Below are 20929 nucleotides of genomic sequence, written 5' to 3'. Positions count from 1 at the left end.
CCACCCCGCCCCTCTCTCTCCCTGATGTATACTCACTACTTTCCATCTTTCTTTGACCAGGATTCCAACACTGAGGATATCTGGCTGCTCTCCTCCTCCACTCATTGCAATTCACTGATGTGGTAGAATGGCTACACAGGCATCCAGCTCCCAAGGGTGGTTTCCATTTAACCTGAAATAAAAGAAACACAGCAGCATATCAGGACTAACTAATTAACACAAACATTCCAGCACCAAGTAACACTACTAATCCTATACATTAATTAGGTTGCTTTGCTGGAAAGAGGGGAAAAACCCCACAAATTCAGTTCTAAAATCTGTTTAGTACATGTATAAAAAAAAGTACTTATCTTTCCATTACAGATGCCCAGTGAAATAGCCAGACATTAAAGAAGCATTATAACACAAATATAATTTACAATAACTGAGATTGCTAGACCTCAGGATAAGCATGGTGTCAATGGCAGTTGACCCAGACTACTATCCTTAGTCCAACACATTGCTAAGAAAAAAAAAATCGTACCTAATTTACAACAGCTTACAATTTAATAGGTTGTAACTTAGAGCTTAACATCACCAGAGCTAATATAATTTTAATGTTACAAAATGCATTTAAAATGCATAGGAAATAAACATGAGCCACAGAAAAGGTCTCTTGATCAAACCCAATACAATGATATTGTAAGAAAAAAGGATAACAACATACCTGTAGAAAATGAAGATACTGCAGGAAAATATGGCCTAAAGGAGATAAAACTTTTACCTAATATTACAGAACAAACTAAAAGAAAGTAAGAAAAAGAAGCTTTAAAAGAACATAAATCTAATTAGAAAAGCTCTTAAATGAGAGAGCTAGGCAACAGAAAGACATAAAAAGAAATCTGAGCAAATTCAGAAAAGGAACAGAAATTAAAGAAAAAGAAATGAAGATTCAAGTAGAAGAGACAAGAGAGAAAACAACATAAAACTAAGGGAGAAAAAATAAAGGGAAAAATGAAAAAAATTAAAAAGAAATTTAGAAATTAAAAGTGATAAAAGACAAAGTAAATATAAAATACATATTATAAAAGGCCGCCAAAGGGCTTCCCTGGTGGCGCCGTGGTTAAGAATCTGCCTGCCAATGCAGGGGACATGGGTTCAAGCCCTGGTCCAGGAAGATCCCACATGCCGTGGGGCAACTAAGCCCGTGCGCCACAACTACTGAGCCTGCGCTCTAGAGCCTGCGAGCCACAACTACTGAAGCCCACGTGCCTAGAGCCCGAGCTCCGCAACTGAGAAGTCCATGCTGCAAGGAAGAGTAGCCCCTGCTTGACACAACTAAAGAAAGCCCGTGTGCAGCAAAGAAGACCTAACGCAGCCAAAAATAAATTAAAAAAAAAAATTAAAAGAAAAAAAGGCCGCCAAAAAACCCCCCAAAGCTATGAGATGGGACAAATATTAGCCACTATAATTCAAGAAAATAATTTCTGGAAATTAAAAAAGGACTAAATCTGCAGGTTGAAATGGTATACTACATATCTGGGAAAACAACTCAGAAGAAGGTCAATGCCAAAACACAGTCTAGTAAAGCTACTGAATTTTAAAGGGAAAAAAATTTCACTGGACGTATGTGCAGAAAGTCCAAATTATACATAAGGGGAAAAAAAATCAGACTGGGAACAGACATTGGCACAAACAGCTTATTGCATATTTAAGTATCCAGGGAAATGTGAGCCAAGCGTGTTCTATCCAGCCAAAGTAACCTTCAAGGCTAAAGCAAACAGTTATGAACACACAGAACTCAAATAATATTGTTCCCAAGAAATGCCCCTAGGAATCAACTATGTAACAAGTATTAGACAATCAAATTATGATAGAAAATTTGGCATGAGGATCGGCCTGAAAAGGCTTAAAAGCGATGATAACCCAGTAGCGATGAGAACCCCTGCCTCCATATTGTGAAGTCTAAACAGCATAGGCACTAAAAGAAATAAGAGCTCCTTGAAGAAATGGCTTATTCCAGGTCTGGCACAGGAAATTATGCACAATGAACTTGGGGCATCTTGTCAAATCAGAAAGCAAAAATGTTACCAGTACTACTACTAACAAGCCAAAAGGAATTCAGACACAAGTGAAAGAATTCTCATTTGCCAAAGATGAAACAATTTGAGCATATACAAGAATGGTGACTGCAGTGATTGAAAAACATAAAAAACATAAACGGACTTCCCTGGTGGTGCAGTGGTTAAGAATCCACCTGCCAATGAAGGGGACACAGGTTCAAGCCCTGGCCCGGGAAGATCCCACATGCCACGGAGCAACTAAGCCCATGCGTCACAACTACTGAGCCTGCGCTCTAGAGCCCCCAAGCCACAACTACTGAAGCCCATGCACCTAGAGCCTGTGCTCCGCAACAAGAGAGCCCATGCTCCACAACAAGAGAGCCCACCGCACTGAGAAGCCCACGCACTGCAATGAAGAGTAGCCCCCGCTCGCCGCAACTAGAGAAAGCCCACGCGCAGCAACGAAGACCCAACGCAGCCAAAAATAAATAAATAAAAATAAATTTATAAAAAATAAATAAATTAAAAAAATAAACACTCATGAGTTCATAATGACACTCAAAAAAGAAAAAAGAATTTTGGAGGTCAATTTTGGAGGTTGCTAGGGCACAACTCATTATTCTGAAAATTATCAAATAAATAGAAAGAATCAAGCATTTATCCTGCCTTTCTGATATGAACAGTATTTTGGGGAAGCCAAAGAGATGATAAAGGCAACTTTTTCCTTAGAGAATAGTCACAGGTAATAAGTGCAGAAGAAATTATAGAATTAGAAAATCACCATTTTCTAATCCCTGGTTAAATAATGAATCTAGGCAATGACCATCAATGGCTGCTAAAACCATAAAGTAAAAAGTGGATGGAGAACTTTAATATGGAAGGATCAAGTTGAACTCAATGATCAACATTAACATCACTAAAAGGTAAACAATGAAACATGAAGTGCTTCCTGACAGATGCAACAAAATTTTCTCAGTACCACCTATGAAGTCTCTTGCCTTAAAACAAACAAAAAACCTCTAAATCTAATCAAGCTTCTAGATTTAATTATAAGTTTACAAAAATAAGGGGGATCGAGGTACATGTTAAATGACAACATGAAGATACAATGAGCTAAATCCATGATTATGGAGATCCTAAAGAACAAAATGACCCATATAAATGACAAAATGACCCAAGACAAATGGCATGTAAAATAAAAAAGCTTTACACTGCACATTATAAGAAACAAGATATGTATCAACCTAAGGCAGCAACTAGCAATCAGATAAAATTAAGCAAGTACTGGGTAAGGAATAATTGTTAATTTTGTAGGCTGTAAAAATAGTAGTGTAGTTATGTTTATAAAGTCTTTCTCTGTAAGAAATACATAAACTACCAATGTACAAAGTGATAAAAGGTCTTATATTTGCCTTAAAGCACTCTAAGGGGAAAAGGAGTTATTGTTTTGGGGGTAGAAGATCAAATGAGGTAAGAATGAGAGAATTTTTATAATTTTTGTATGATGGGTATATATAAATCCATTATACTGTTTCTGGGCATAACTGCAATATTCTATACTAAAAGTAAAAAACAAGAGATGCATAGATTAAAAAGATCTAGAGTTTGTTTTAACAAATGGGGCTGGGACAAGTAAATATCCACATGCAAAAGAACGAATTTGTACCCCTACCTAACATCATACACAAAAATTAACTAAAAATGGATCAAAGACTTAAATGTAAAAGCTAAAACTATAAAACTCTTAAAAGAAATCACAGGCATAAATCTTCACTGACCTTGGATTAAGCAATGATTTCTTAGGTATGACACCTAAAGCACAGCAAACCAAAGAAAATAGATAAATTGGACTCTGTCAAAATTTTTTAAATTTTATATGCTAAAAGACAACCTATGAAATTGGGGGAAATAATTGCAAACTATTTATCTGATACGTGGTTAATACCCAGAATAGATAAAGAATAATTCAACAAAACAAAAATCAAATAATTCAATTAAAAAATGGGCATGGGCTTCCCTGGTGGCGCAGTGGTTGAGAGTCTGCCTGCCAGTGCAGGGGACACGGGTTCGAGCCCTGGTCTGGGAGGATCCCACATGCCGCGGAGCGACGAGGCCCGTGAGCCACAATTACTGAGCCTGCGCATCTGGAGCCTGTGCTCCGCAACGGGAGAGGCCACGATAGTGAGAGGCCCGCGCACCGCGATGAAGAGTGGCCCCCGCTTGCCGCAACTAGAGAAAGCCCTCGCACAGAAACAAAGATCCAACACAGCCATAAATAAATTAATAAATTAATAAATAAAAAATTTAAAAAAAAGGTTTAGCCTTAAAAAAAAAAAAAAAGGGCAAATGGCCTGAATAAACAGTCCTGCAAAGAAGATATACAAATAGCCAAAAAGCACATGAAAAAAATGCTCAAAATCTAGAGAACGGCAAATCAAAACCATACGAAAAATCGCCTCATACCCACTAGGATGGCTACTATTAAAAGAAGAAAATAATGAGTGCTGACAAGGATGTGGAGAAACTGGAACTCTTGTACACTGTGCATGGGGATATAAAATGATGCAGTCACTATGAAAAACAGTATGGCAGTTGCTAAAAAAATTAAACAATCAATTCCCATATGATTCAGCAATTCCACTTCTGGGTACATACCCCAAAAATTGAAAGCAAGAACTCAGACAAATATATTTGTACATTCAAGCCCACAGCAGCATTCTTCACAATAGCCAAAAGGTGGAAGCAGCCCACACGTCCATCTACAGTTGAATGGATAAAGAAAATGTGGAATATACACACAATGGAATATTATTCAGTCTTTAAAAAGGAAATCCCGTCACATGCTACAACATGAATGAACCTGGCTGAGTGATAAAGCCAGTCACAAAAGGACAAATACTCTTTATGATTCTATTTATATGAGATATCCAGAGCAGTCAAAATCATGGGAACAGAAAGAAGAATGGTGGTTACTTGAGGCAGGAGGGGGGAGGGGGCATTGTTTTTCAATTGGTATAGAATTTTAGTTTTGCAAGATGAAAAACTTCTAGAAATCTGTTTTGAAACAATGTGAATATACTTAACACTACTGACTGTATACTTAAAAATGATTAAGATGGTAAATTTTATGTTATGTGTTATCACAGTAAAAAAAAAAAAAAAGTATGGGCCCCACGGAGGAGAATATGGTAATATTCAGCATAATAAAATAATTTATATTTAAACTCTAATCCAGCAATTCCACTTCAAGGAACCTATTCCAAAGGTACAATGGCAAAAACATGTGAAATGACTTCTTCACAAGCCTTTTCACTATAACATTATTTATAATTACAAAAGGCTACAGAAAAAACTAACAGTCACTCAATAGGGGATTGGTTGAACGTAAAATGATTCACTTACGTCATGGAGTACTAGTCCAGGAATTAGAGATATATTGACACAGAGTGATTTTCAGGATATATTGTTAAGTGAAAAAAAAAATAAGATGCAGTGAAGTGTTTACAGTATACTACTTTTCTGTAAAAGGAAGTTAGTTGTTAAGTATATTAACATATTTGCTTTTATTATTTTAAAAAGGAAGGAAAAGCCAAAAAGTGAAAATGATAGCAGAGATCAATACATTTTTTTCAGTAAAGGGCCAAATAATAAATATTTCAGTCTTTATAAGCTATATAATCTCTGTCATGGCTACTCAGCTCTGCCATTTTAAAATAAAAGAAGACATAGACAATACATAAACAAACGAGTATGTGTTCCAACAAAAATTTACTTACAAAAAGAGATGGGTGGCCAAATTTGGCCTGCAGACTATTGCTTGCCAACCTTTGCCCAAAAGAAAGGAGAAAACAGGATGGAGAGGATAAGGATAAAAGTCAGACTTCTAAGAATATATCTTGTGATATAGATTTCATTTTGGAACAAAAATCATTGTTTTACGTACAAGAAAAAAAAAACTCCTATACTCCAAATTCAAGAAAGGACCATAGCAACAAAGTAATCATCAGAACTAGCTTCAAACTCACCCCAGGCTATCAATGACAGCTTCAAATTAGTGACCACACTTCAGAAAGTCAACCAATCAGTAACAGCCCCAGTCCATAACCACATCTGTTTATCAAAAGTTCAACCACTTCCTAAACACTCCCACTTCACCAATCCCTGAACTCTAAGCTTCACAACTCTCCCCTGAATGGAGACAAATAAATTTAGCATTTTGTTGACACTGAGTGGTGACCTCTTACTTCAAGACAATTAAAAGACAAAATAAATTTTTTTTTTAAAGGATTTTCTTATTTATTTATTTATTTATTTATTTATTTATTTTTGGCTGTGTTGGGTCTTCGGTTCGTGCGAGGGCTTTCTCCAGTTGCGGCAAGCGGGGGCCACTCTTCATCGCGGTGCGGGGACCGCTCTTCATCGCGGTGCGCGGGCCTTTCTCCATTGCGGCCCCTCCCGTTGCGGGGCACAGGCTCCAGACGCGCAGGCTCAGCAATTGTGGCTCACGGGCCCAGCTGCTCCGTGGCATGTGGGATCTTCCCAGACCAGGGCTCGAACCCGTGTCCCCCGCATTAGCAGGCAGATTCTCAACCACTGCGCCACCAGGGAAGCCCCCAAAATAAATTTTAAAAAAACCAAAAAAACAAATACTAAAAATGAAAGGAGTACAATCTCTAAAAATCTAAAACAAACTGAAACCAAGAACTGACTGCATACCAAGTATGTGACATTATCACACAGAAAATAAATCAAGTGGCTTTAAAATACAGTATTTTGATTGTATACCCCTAGTGGGATATAGCTTAAGGAATAAAAGAACTATAAAGAAATCTTAGGCATACTGTGCATGTGCCAGTTTATTTTCCTTAAATCTATAAACTCCTAAAAGGGGAGAGAGGAGAAGATGGCGGAAGAGTAAGACGCCGAGATCACCTTCCTCCCCACAGATACATCAGAAATACATGTATACGTGGAACTGCTCCTATAGAACACCCACTGAACGCTGGCAGAAGACCTCAGACCTCCCGAAAGGCAAGAAACTCCCCACATACCTGGCCGCGTGGATGAAAGGCTCTTGGTGCTCCAGCCAGGCATCAGGGCTGTGCCTCTGAGGTGGGAGAGCCAACTTCAGGACACTGGTCCACAAGAGACCTCCCAGCTCCATGTAATACCAAACGGCAAAAATCTCCCAGAGATCTCCATCTCAACACCAAGACCCAGCTTCACTCAACGACCAGCAAGGTACAGTGCTGGACACCCTATGCCAAACAACTAGCAAGACAGGAACACAGCCCCATCCATTAGCAGAGAGGCTGCCTAAAATCATAATAAGGACACAGACACCCCAAAACACACCACCAGACGTGGACCTGCCCAGCAGAAAGACAAGATCCAGCCTCATCCACCAGAACAGAGGCACTAATCCCCTCCACCAGGAAGCCTACACAACCCACTGAACCAACCTTAGCCACTAGGGACAGACACCAAAAACAACGGGAACTACGAACCTGCAGCCTGCGAAAAGGAGACCCCAAACACAGTAAGATGAGCAAAATGAGAAGACAGAAAAACACACAGCAGATGAAGGAGCAAGGTAAAAACACACCAGACCTAACAAATGAAGAGGAAATAGGCAGTCTACCTGAAAAAGAATTCAGAATAATGATAGTAAAGATGATCCAAAATCTTGGAAACAGAATAGACAAAATGCAAAAAAACATTTAACAAGGACCTAGAAGAACTAAAGAGGAAACAAGCAACGATGAACAACACAATAAATGAAATTAAAAATACTCTAGAAGGAATCAATAGCAGAATAACTGAGGCAGAAGAACGGATAAGTGACCTGGAAGATAAAATAGTGGAAATAACTACTGCAGAGCAGAATAAAGAAAAAAGAATGAAAAGAACTGAGGACAGTCTCAGAGACCTCTGGGACAACACTAAATGCACCAACATTCGAATTATAGGGGTCCCAGAAGAAGAAGAGAAAAAGAAAGGGACTGAGAAAATATTTGAAGAGATTATAGTTGAAAACTTCCCTAATATGGGAAAGGAAATAGTTAATCAAGTCCTGGAAGCACAGAGAGTCCCATACAGGATAAATCCAAGGAGAAACACGCCAAGACACATATTAATCAAACTATCAAAAATTAAATATAAACAAAACATATTAAAAGCAGCAAGGGAAAAACAACAAATAACACACAAGGGAATCCCCATAAGGTTAACAGCTGATCTTTCAGCAGAAACTCTCCAAGCCAGAAGGGAGCGGCAGGACATATTTAAAGTGATGAAGGAGAAAAACCTACAACCAAGATTACTCTACCCAGCAAGGATCTCATTCAGATTTGATGGAGAAATTAAAACCTTTACAGACAAGCAAAAGCTCAGAGAGTTCAGCACACCAAACCAGCTTTATAACAAATGCTAAAGGAACTTCTCTAGGCAAGAAACACAAGAGAAGGAAAACACCTACAATAACAAACCCAAAACATTTAAGAAAATGGTAATAGGAACATACATATTGATAATTACCTTAAATGTAAATGGATTAAATGCTCCCACCAAAAGACAAAGACTGGCTGAATGGATACAAAAACAAGACCCATATATATGCTGTCTACAAGAGACCCACTTCAGACCTAGGGACACATACAGACTGAAAGTGAGGGGATGGAAAAAGATATTCCATGCAAATGGAAATCAAAAGAAAGCTGGAGTAGCAATTCTCATATCAGACAAAATAGACTTTAAAAAATAAAGACCATTACAAGAGACAAAGAAGGACACTACATTAATGATCAAGGGATCGATCCAAGAAGAAGATATAACAATTGTAAATATTTATGCACCCAACATAGGAGCACCTCAATACATAAGGGAAATACTAACAGCTATAAAAGGGGAAAACGACAGTAACACAATCATAGTAGGGGACTTTAACACCCCACTTTCACCAATGGACAGATCATCCAAAATGAAAATAAATAAGGAAACACAAGCTTTAAATGATACATTAAACAAGATGGACTTAATTGATATTTATTGGACATTCCACCCAAAAACAACAGAATACACATTTTTCTCAAGTGCTCACGGAACATTCTCCAGGATAGATCATATCTTGGGTCACAAATCAAGCCTTGGTAACTTTAAGAAAATTGAAATCATATCAAGTATCTTTTCCGACCACAACGCTATGAGACTAGATATCAATTACAGGAAAAGATCTGTAAAAAATACAAACACATGGAGGCTAAACAATACACTACTTAATAACCAAGTGATCACTGAAGAAATCAAAGGGGAAATCAAAAAATATCTAGAAACAAATGACAACAGAGACATGACGACCCAAAACCTATGGGATGCAGCAAAAGCAGTTCTAAGAGGGAAGTTTATAGCAATACAATCCTACCTTAAGAAACATGAAACATCTTAAATAAACAACATAAACTTGCACCTAAACCAATTAGAGAAAGAAGAACAAAAAAACCCCAAAGTTAGCAGAAGGAAAGAAATCATAAAGATCAGATCAGAAATAAATGAAAAAGAAATGAAGGAAACGATAGCAAAGGTCAATAAAACTAAAAGCTGGTTCTTTGAGAAGATAAACAAAATTGATAAACCATTAGCCAGACTCATCAAGAAAAAAAGGGAGAAGACTCAAATCAATAGAATTAGAAATGAAAAAGGAGAAGTAACAACTGACACTGCAGAAATACAAACGATCATGAGAGAGTACTACAAGCAACTATATACCAATAAAATGGACAACCTGGAAGAAACGGACAAATTCTTAGAAATGACAACCTGCCGAGACTGAACCAGGAAGAAATAGAAAATATGAACAGACCAATCACAAGCACCGAAATTGAAACTGTGATTAAAAATCTTCCAACAAACAAAAGCCCAGGACCAACCAGATGGCTTCACAGGCAAATTCTATCAAACATTTAGAGAAGAGTTAACAACTATCCTTCTCAAACTCTTCCAAAATACTGCAGAGGGAGGAACACTCCCCAACTCATTCTACGAAGCCACCATCACCCTGATACCAAAACCAGACAAAGAAGTCACAAAGAAAGAAAACTACAGGCCAATATCACTGATGAACATAGATGCAAAAATCCTCAACAAAACACTAGCAAACAGAATCCAACAGCACATTAAAAGGATCATACACCATGATCAAGTGGGGTTTATCCCAGGAATGCAAGGATTCTTCAATATACGCAAATCAATCAACGTGATACACCATATTAACAAATCGAAGGAGAAAAACCATATGATCATCTCAATAGATGCTGAGAAAGCGTTCGACAAAATTCAACACCCATTTATGATAAAAGCCCTGCAGAAAGTAGGCACAGAGGGAACTTTCCTCAACATAATAAAGGCCATATATGACAAACCCACAGCTAACATCATCCTCAATGGTGAAAAACTGAAACCATTTCCTCTAAGATCAGGAATGAGACAAGGATGTCCACTCTCACCACTATTATTCAACATAGTTTTGGAAGTCCTAGCCACGGCAATCAGAGAAGAAAAAGAAATAAAAGGAATCCAAATTGGAAAAGAAGAAGTAAAACTGTCACTGTTTGCAGATGACGTTATACTATACATAGAGAATCCTAAAGATGCCACCAGAAAACTACTAGAGCTAATTAATGAATTTGGTAAACTTGCAGGATACAAAATTAATGCACAGAAATCTCTTGCATTCCTATACACTAATGATGAAAAATCTGAAAGAGAAATTAAGAAAACACTCTCATTTACCATTGCAACAAAAAGAATAAAATACCTAGGAATAAACCTACCTAGGGAGACAAAAGACCTGTATGCAGAAAACTATAAGACACTGATGAAGGAAATTAAAGATGATACCAACAGATGGAGAGATATACCATGTTCTTGGATTGGAAGAATCAACATTGTGAAAATGACTATACTACCCAAAGCAATCTACAGATGCAATGCAATCCCTGTGAAATTACCAATGGCATTTTTTACGGAACTAGAACAAAAAATCTTAAAATTTGTATGGAGACACAAAAGACCCCGAATAGCCAAAGCAGTCTTGAGGGAAAAAAACGGAGCTGGAGGAATCAGTCTCCCTGACTTCACACTATACTACAAAGCTACAGTAATCAAGACAATATGGTACTGGCACAAAAACAGAAATATAGATCAATGGAACAAGATAGAAAGCCCAGAGGTAAACCCACGCACCTATGGTCAACTAATCTATGACAAAGGAGGCAAGGATATAAAATGGACAAAAGACAGTCTCTTCAATAAGTGGCGCTGGGAAAACTGGACAGCTACATATAAAAGAATGAAATTAGAACACTCCCTAACACCATACACAAAAATAAACTCAAAATGGATTTGAGACCTAAATGTAAGACCGGACATTATAAAACTCTTAGAGGAAAACACAGGAAGAACACTCTTTGACATAAATCACAGCAAGATCTTTTTTGATCCACCTCCTAGAGTAATGGAAATAAAAACAGCAATAAACAAATGGGACCTAATGAAACTTCAAAGCTTTTGCACAGCAAAGGAAACCATAAACAAGACGAAAAGACAACCCTCAGAATGGGAGAAAATATTTGCAAACGAATCAACGGACAAAGGATTAATCTCCAAAATATATAACAGCTCATTCAGCTCAATATTAAAGAAACAAACACCCAATCCAAAAATGGGCAGAAGACCTAAATAGACATTTCTCCATAGAAGACATACAGATGGCCAAGAAGCACATGAAAAGCTGCTCAACATTACTAATTATTAGAGAAATGCAAATCAAACCTACAATGAGGTATCACCTCACACCAGTTAGAATGGGCTTCATCAGAAAATCTGCAAGCAACAAATTCTGGAGAGGGCGTGGAGAAAAGGGAACCCTCTTGCACTGTTGGTGGGAATGTAAATTGATACAGCCACTGTGGAGAACAGTATGGAGGTTCCTTTTAAAAAACTAAAAATGGAATTACCGTATGATCCAGCAATCCCACTACGGGGCATATACCCAGAGAAAACCATAATTCAAAAAGACACATGCACCCCAATGTTCATTGCAGCACTATTTACAATAGCCAGGTCATGGAAGCAACCTAAATGCCCATCGACAGACGAATGGATAAAGAAGATGTGGTACATATATACAATGGAATATTACTCAGCCATAAAAAGGAACGAAATTGGGTAATTTGTAGAGACATGGATGCATCTAGAGACTGTCATACAGAGTGAAGTAAGCAGAAAGAGAAAAACAAATATCGTATATTAACGCATATATGTGGAACCTAGAAAATGGTACAGATGAACCGGTTTGCAGAGCAGAAATTGAGACACAGAAGTAGAGAAAAAATGTATGGACACCAAGGGGGGAAAGTGGCGGGGTGTGAGGGTGGTGTGATGAATTGGGCAATTGGGATTGACAGGTATACACTGATGTGTATAAAATTGATGACTAATAACAACCTGCTGTATAAAAAAAATTGAAAAAACCTATTTATTAAAAAAATAACAGGGACTCCCCTGGTGGCGCAGTGGTTAACAATCCGCCTGCCAATGCAGGGGACAGGAGTTCGAGCCCTGGTCCGGGAAGATCCCACATGCCACGGAGCAACTAGGCCTGTGTGCCACAACTACTGAGCCTGTGCTCTGAAGCCCGCGAGCCACAACTACTGAAGCCCGCACGCTTAGAGCCCGTGCTCTGCAGCAAGATAAGCCACCACAGTAAGAATCCCACACACCGCAACTGGAGGAAGCCCTCACCCAGCAACGAAAACCCACCGCAGCCAAAAGTAAATAAATAAATAAATTTATTAAAAAAAAAAAATAAAATAAAATAACAAATAAATTTTAAAAAAACACCTAATGTACCAAACATCATAGCTTAGCCTACCCTACCTTAAATGTGCTCAGAACACTTACATTAACCTTAGTTGGGCAAAATAATGTATTTTACAATGAAGTGTTGAATATTTCATGTAATTTATTGAATGTTTTAGTGAAAGTGAAAAACAGAATGGATGTATGGATTACAAAGAACGGTTCTAAGTGTATCCCTCATGATCGGTTTCTACTCAATCCATATCACTTTCACAGCAGTGTAAAGTTGAAAAATTGTAAGTTGAACCATTGTTAAGTCAGGACTGTTTGTATTAATATCAGATAATTTAGACTTCAGAGCAAAGAAAATTCCCAGAGATAAAGAGGGACATCACATAATCTCAGAGGGCCAATTTACAAAGAAACTATAAATGTGTATGCATCTAAAAAAGAGCATCAAAATACATGAAAGCAAAATTAACAAGCTGAAAGGAGAAATAGACAAATCCATAATTATAAATGGAGACTACATCACTCCTGTCTCAAAGAAATAAGTTAACAGAAATATCAGCAAGAATACAGAACTGAACAATACTACTATGGTATAATAAAAAATATATTGGGTCTTTATATTTGGTCTATAAATCTTTATCTCCAGCTCCTGACAGAGCTTGGCATTTCCTGAGTGATGGGAATGTCTGTTATGCTGATGAAGTGACTCCTGGCGGGACTCCTAGATCAATTCAGATGGGGGCTGGTCACCAGAAACACCAAACATGTGATTAGAGGGTTTGAACTTTCAGCCCAACCTCCCAATCTCCAACCTCCAGGGAAAGTGGGGCTGGAAATGTGAGCTCAATTACATGGCCAATGATTTCATCACACATGTCTATGTAAAGAAATCTTGATATTAAAAACTCTGAACAAGGCTCAGGGAGCTTCCTGGTTGGTGAAAATACTGATGTACTGAGAGGGTGGTGGAATCCCTGATTCCACAAGGATAGAAGTTCTTGTGCTTGGACTTCTTACAAACTTGCCCTATATACCTGTTCATCTGGCTGTTCATTGTTATCCTTTATAATAAAATGGTAATCGTAAGTACAGCACTTTCGTGAGTTCTGTGAGCTGTTCTAGCAGATTATTGAACCTGTGGGAAACCCCAAATTCATGGCCAGCTAGGCAAAGTATGAGTGGCTTGAGGATACCCAGGACTAGAGGGTATACTTCAGGTTAGAGTCTGAAGCAGGGGCAGTCTTGTGGAACTGAGCCCCTTAGCCTGCAAGGACTAAGGACTTCTCTAACACCAAGCAGTTAGTGTCAGAATTGAACTGAATTGTAGGACACTCAGTTTATGTAAGAGAACTAAATCAGAAAGCAACCTTCAACCAACTGAAACTAATGCACATTTATAGAACACTCCAACAAAAGCAGCATACACATTCTTTCCATGTCTCTCATGGAACCAAGAGAGACATGTCATATCCTAGGTCACAAAATAAACCTTAACAAACTTAAATAAAATCATACATAGTATATTCTCTGATCCTAACGATACTAAGCTAAAAATCAAGAGCAGCAAGATAACAGAAAACTTTACAAACATTTGGAAATTAAACAAAAACATCAAAGCTGGGTGCCTGTTTTTTGTAAATAAAATTTTATAGGCACAACACCATGTCCATTCATTAATGTGTGGTCTATGGCTGCTTTTGTACTACTAGGGCAGAGTTAAGTAACTACAACTGAGTATGGACTCAGGCCTATCATATTTACTATTTGGACTTAAAAAAAAAGTTTGGCAGGACCTCCCTGGTGGTACAGGGGTTAAGACTCCACACTCCCAATGTAGTGGGCACGGGTTCAATCCCTGTTTGGGAACTAAGATCCCATAGGCCACACGGTGCAGCCAAAAAAAAAAAAGTTTGGCAATGACTATTCTAAATAACCCATAGATTAAAGAGAAAGTCTTTAGGTAAATTACAAAATATTTTAATTGAACAAAAATTAAAATACAACAAATAAAATTTGGTGGGATGCAGCTAAAGCACTGGTCAGAGGGAAAACTATAACATTAAAAACTTGTATTTACATATCTACTAGGATGGCTGTAACAAAAAAAAAATTAAAGAAAGGGAAATAACAAGTGTCGGAGAAGATGTGGAGAAACTGGAACCCTCATTCATTGCTGGTGGGAATGTAAAACTGTTCAGCAACTGTGGAAACCAGTTTGGTGGTTCCTCAAAGAGTTAAACATAGAATTATTGTATTAATATAATCCAGTGATTCCACCTCTAGGTATAGACCCAAACAAATTGAAAACAGGGACTCAAACAAATACATGTATATGCACGTCTTAGCAGCATCATTCACAACAGCCAAAAGGTGGAAACAACCCAAGTATCCATCTATGGAAGAATGGATAAACAAATCATGGTTTATACATACACTGGAATATTATTCAATCCTATAAGGGACTGAAGTACTGATACATTCTACAATGTGAGTGAAGGTCGAAAAATTATGCTAAGTGAAATAAGCCCTACACAAAAGGTCACATTTTGTACGATACTCTTTGTATAAAATATCCAGCATAGGTAATCCAGAGAGACAGAAAACAGACTGGCGGCTGCCAGTAGTGGTTGGGAGTGATGAAAATGTTTTGGAACTTGACGAATGTGGTGGATGTACAATACTGTGCATATACTAAATGCCACTGAATTTTGCATTTTAAAATGGTTAATTTTGTATTAATGTAAATTTCACTTTCATTGAAAAATAAAGTAGTATGTTATATAATAAAAAAAAACTTCTATTTAAAATATGAAAAAGTCTCAAATTAATCATCTAAGCTTCCACTTTAAAAAAAAAAGCAAAATGAAAGAAATAGGGGGAGAAATCAGTGAAATTAAAACTAGAAAAATAACAGAGAAAAAGCAACGAAACCTAAAGTTGGGTTTTTTGTAAAGATCAATAAAATCCACAACCTTCTAGAAAAGTTGGCAAAAGAAAAAAAGAAAATACACAAATTAACAAGATTAGGAATGAAACAGGAATTATCACTATAGACTCCACAGACATTAAAAGTATAAAGGAAATATTATGATCAACACTGTACACATAAACTGGACAACAATGGACCAATTTCTCAAAAATTGCAAACCCAACAATTGACCCAAGATGAAAGGAAAAGGCTGAATTGTCCTGTTAAAAAAATTGAACCCATAGTTTAAAACCTTCCCACAAGGGGCTTCCCTGGTGGCGCAGTGGTTAAGAATCCGCCGGCCAATGCAGGAGACACGGGTTCGAGCCCTGATCTGGGAAGATTCCACATGCCGCGGAGCAACTAAGCCCATGCGCCACAACTACTGAGCCTGTGCTCTAGAGCCCACGAGCCACAACTACGGAGCCCATGTGCCACAACTACTGAAGCCTGCGTGCCTAGAGCCCACGCTCCACAACAAGAGAAGCCACCGCAATGAGAAGCCCGCGCACCGCAACGAACAGTAGCCCCTGCTGGCCGCAACTAGAGAAAGCCCACATGCAGCAATGAAGACCCAATGCAGCCAAAAATAAAAATGATAATAAATAAAAATAAATATTAAAAAAATAACCTTCCCACAAAAGAATACAGAGTTTTTTCCACTGGCAAATTCTACCAAACATTAAAAAAAATAAATAAATAAAACAATCTATACAATCTCTTCCAGAAATAGAAGGGTAGGAAATACTTCCCAACTCATTTTATGAGGCCAGCACTAGCCTGATATCAAAACAGTCATAAAGCTGGAGGGGAAAAAAGTAATGCCTAGTGTGGAAATTTTATAAAAATTAATGATTAAAAAAAAACAGTAAAAGATAATACAAGAAAAAACAATATTCCTCATGAACATATGAACACAGATAAAAAAATTCTCAACAAAATATTAGCAAATTAAATCCAACAATACATAAAAAGAATAATAACACTTCAATGCCCTGTGGTTTATCCTAGGGAAGCAAGACTGGTGCAATATTCAAAAATCAATTCATAAAATTCATCAGATTAACAGTCTAAAAAAGAAAACCACATGATCTATCATTTGATGCAGGAGAAGCACTTGACAAAATTCAACAGTCATTCATGATATAAACTCTCAGCAAACTAAGAGTAGAAGGGAATTTTCTCAACCTGATAAAGGGCATATAAAAAAAAGAAGCTGCTCAAACTGATCAACAGATTTACAACATTCCAAATGAAATTCAAGCAAAAGGCATTAAATAGACAAGCTGATTCTAAAATTTATGTGAAAAGGCAAAGGAACCAAAATACCCAAAACAGTTTTTAAAAATAGTAATAAAGTTGGAAGAATCATACTACATGATTTTAAGACTTACTACTATATAGTGACAGTAATGAAGCCATTGTGCTATTGGCAAAGGCTTATTAGTCCTATTACAGATAAATGACATAAAGAGTCCATAAACAGATCCACACAAATATGGCCAATTAAATTTTTAGCTTTTTAAAAACGTAAATATAATCCACATATCATCATTTTAAAGTATACAATTCAGTGGTTTGTAGTATATTCACAAGGTTGTGTATTCACCACCACTATCCAATTCCAGAACTTTTTCACCATCCAAAAAAGAAACTCCATGCTTATTAGCTGTCACTCTCTATTCCCTCCTTTCCCTGGTCCCTGGCAACCACTAGTCTATTTTCTGTCTCTATAGCTTTGCCTATTCTAGGCCAAGTGATATTTGACAAAGACGCAAAGGCCATTCAACATAGAAGAGACAATTTCCAACAAAGTGCTGGAACAACTGTACGTCTGTATGTAAAAAAATGAACCTCAATCTAAACCTCAAACCTTATATACAAAACTTAACTCACAATGCATCACAGATCTAAATGTAGAATACAAAACATTTAGAAATAAACTGGCGAGCAAATCTTTGTGCAAAGGATTTTGGACATGATACCTAAAGCACATTTTATAAAAGAAAAAAAAAACTGATAAACTTAACTTCACCAAAATTGAAAACTTTTACTCTGTGAAAGACACTGTTAAGAAAATGAAAAGACAAGCTACATACTGGAAGAAAATGTTTGCAAGTCATAATATCCAACCAAGGGCTTGTATCAAAATATATAGAGAACACTTAAAATTCAGCTGTAAGAAAACAAATGACCCAATTTAAAACTGGGCAAAAGACAGACACTTCACCAAAGAGGTTATACTGATTGCAAATAAATACATGAAAAGATGTTTGACATCACTTGCCAGTCTCCAAAAGTTACATACTGTATGATTATATTTATATGACATTCTCAAAAGGATAAAACTAGAGTGACAGAGAATAGATGAGTGGTTGCCAAAAGTTAGAGGTGGGATGAAGGTATGATTATAAAGGGATAGTATGAAGGAGTTTTGGGGGACTGTAGAGCTATTATGAATACTATTATGAACTATTATGATTATCATTATGATTATAGTGAAGGTTACATGAATCTACACATGTGCTAGAACACATAGAACTGTAGAACCCAAAAAAGTCATTTACCATGTTAATTTTTTTAATAACTAAAATTAATTTATAAAAAGAAAATCCACAATTATCTGAGAAGATGGTAAAATATTCCTCCCTTTTCCAATACTGTATCTGAATAAGGCCATATTCTCTTCATATGCTTCAACCAAAGCAATATATTGCAACAAACTGAACACAGAAGTATGAGAATCCGGCTGTCTTCTATAGTGCCAAACGTTAAAGAGACTTGAAAAAATGTAAAACAATGCCACTCATTTCACCATCTGTTTTTCTGTTTTGGAAAATAGTATTATTTATTTATTTATTTATTTATTTATTTATGGCTGCATTTGGTCTTTGTTGCTGCGCGCAGGCCTTCTCTAGTTGTGGTGAGCGGGGGCTACTCTTCGTTGCAGTGCGCAGGCTTCTCATTGCGGTGGCTTCTCTTGCTGCGGAGCACGGGCTCTAGGTGCACAGGCTTCAGTAGTTGTGGCACATGGGCTCCGTAGTTGTGGCTGGCGGGCTCTAGAGCACAGGCTCAGTAGTTGTAAAGCACACGGGCTTAGCTGCATGTGGGATCTTCCCGGACCAGGGCTCGAACCCATGCCCCCTGCATTGGCAGGTGGATTCTTAACCACTGCGCCACTAGGGAAGCCCAGCTTTATTATTTCAAAATAAATAATCTTAAAATATGTTTTAATTTTAATACAGGAAATATCATTAGCTATAAATCCATGATAAAACAAATAAACAACTCTTTAGTAATAAAGATAAATTTTAAGATTGATAAGAGGTCCTGAGGCCAGAAAGTTTGAGAACGGCTAAATTATGTTATACAAATCTATATTTGAATCAATCTATTAATAATCTTGATTTATTATATACAAAATTATTTGGGTAAATTTTTAAATATTCTACAATCTGAACTTTTACCAATCATTCTTCCAATAAACAAACATTTGATGAGTACCCTGCCAAAAACTGTGGGAATACTAAGATAAATAAATCATGGTCCCTAGCCTTTAGGACAATAGGTACTCCAGGAGAGATTTCTCATAGGTAATGCTATTGGTAGAATATCCACTTGAACCTAAATGCAGTAAGAGAAGAGTTGTGCAACTGGTTTGGAATTGAAGTTAGAAAACTAATCAAAGAAAAACACAATACAATTATTACCTCCAGGGGAAAAAAAAACTAGTGTAGAAAAGTTACTTATACTATATACCTGTATCTATACCTATATAGATATAAATTTCATGACTTAGATGTCAAAAGCATTTACAGAGTCATAATAACTTAAATTCTGAATATTGCCCTAACCAAAATTAAACTATAATATTAATGGAAAATCGGAGGACCTAACTGCAGTAGGAATGAGATAGGCTGTGAAAAAGCTAAATCCTCATCTTCCATAGTGGAAAGCCAATAAATAATGACTAAAATTTAAAAATTAATCAGCAGCAATACAAGCATGTTCATTTGAGATATGGAGGTAAATACCAAAAGAATCAGCAAAAAGGGCAGAGCGGGGAGGCCAGGAGACTCTTCTTTTCTATGATGAAGTGTATAGAATCATTCAACTTTTTAAATTATGTGCATATTTAACTCTGATTAAAAATGAAAATTAAATTTAAAATGCAACTTGTAGAAGAACATTTAAACATGAAAAAATATTCTTTATATTTTAAGTGACTTATAAAACAATATATATGATCTCATTTCTATTTTTAAAAAAAGTACACATATAGGGGCTTCCCTGGTGGAGCAGCGGTTAAGAATCCGCCTGCCAATGCAGGGGACACGGGTTTGAGCCCTGGTCTGGGAAGATCCCACATGCAGCTAAGCCCGTGTGCTTTAAAACTACTGAGCCTGTGCTCTAGAGCCCGCCAGCCACAACTACGGAGCCCATGTGCCACAACTACTGAAGCCTGTGCACCTAGAGCCCGTGCTCCGCAGCAAGAGAAGCCACCGCAATGAGAAGCCCACACACCGCAACGAGGAGTAGCCCCCATTCACCGCAACTAGAGAAAGGCCGTGCACAGCAACGAAGACCCAACACAGCCAAAAATAAATTAATGAATTAATTTTTTAAAAAAAGCCTGAACTCATATTTACCAACTATGAACTATGGTTATTCCTATAGAGTATGATTATTTTCTTGGGATAGATTCCTCTTCTGTAAATTTACTATAGCAAACACGTATTTTTACAGTAAGTAGAAAAACTATTTTTAAAAGTTGTAATTTTTAAGCCTCACATATATGGTCAAAAAATTTTTAGAGAAGGGTGCCAAAACCATTCAATGGGGAAAGAACAATCTTTTCAACAAATGGCACTGGATAAACTGGATATCCACATGCTAAAGAATTAAGCTGGACCCTTACTTTATACCGTATACAAAGATTTACTGAAAATGGATCAAAGAACTAAATGTAAGATCCATTTAGTTCCATTGTAAGATCCATTTAGAACAATGGATTGTTCTAAATGGACAATCCCTATGTATTGTTCTAAGA

General features: G+C 37.1%; 1 protein-coding gene across 3 annotated transcripts in view; it reads right to left on the bottom strand.

Moving 5' to 3' along the window:
• The window catches only part of TTBK2 (tau tubulin kinase 2), a 148776-nt gene that overhangs the window by 109582 nt on the left and 18265 nt on the right, over positions 1-20929 (bottom strand). For all 3 annotated transcript variants that reach the window (XM_028164348.2, XM_057543379.1, XM_028164350.2), the window contains exon 2: positions 37-172. In XM_028164348.2, the coding sequence (XP_028020149.2) occupies positions 37-105 (69 nt within the window). In that variant the 5' untranslated portion in view covers positions 106-172. The remainder of the gene's footprint in view (positions 1-36; positions 173-20929) is intronic.

The sequence above is a fragment of the Balaenoptera acutorostrata genome, chromosome 3, assembly GCF_949987535.1.
Source record: "Balaenoptera acutorostrata chromosome 3, mBalAcu1.1, whole genome shotgun sequence".
Lineage (NCBI taxonomy): Eukaryota > Metazoa > Chordata > Mammalia > Artiodactyla > Balaenopteridae > Balaenoptera > Balaenoptera acutorostrata.
The sequence above is the reverse complement of the archived record's forward strand: the minus strand, read 5'-3'. Positions and strand labels throughout refer to the sequence as shown.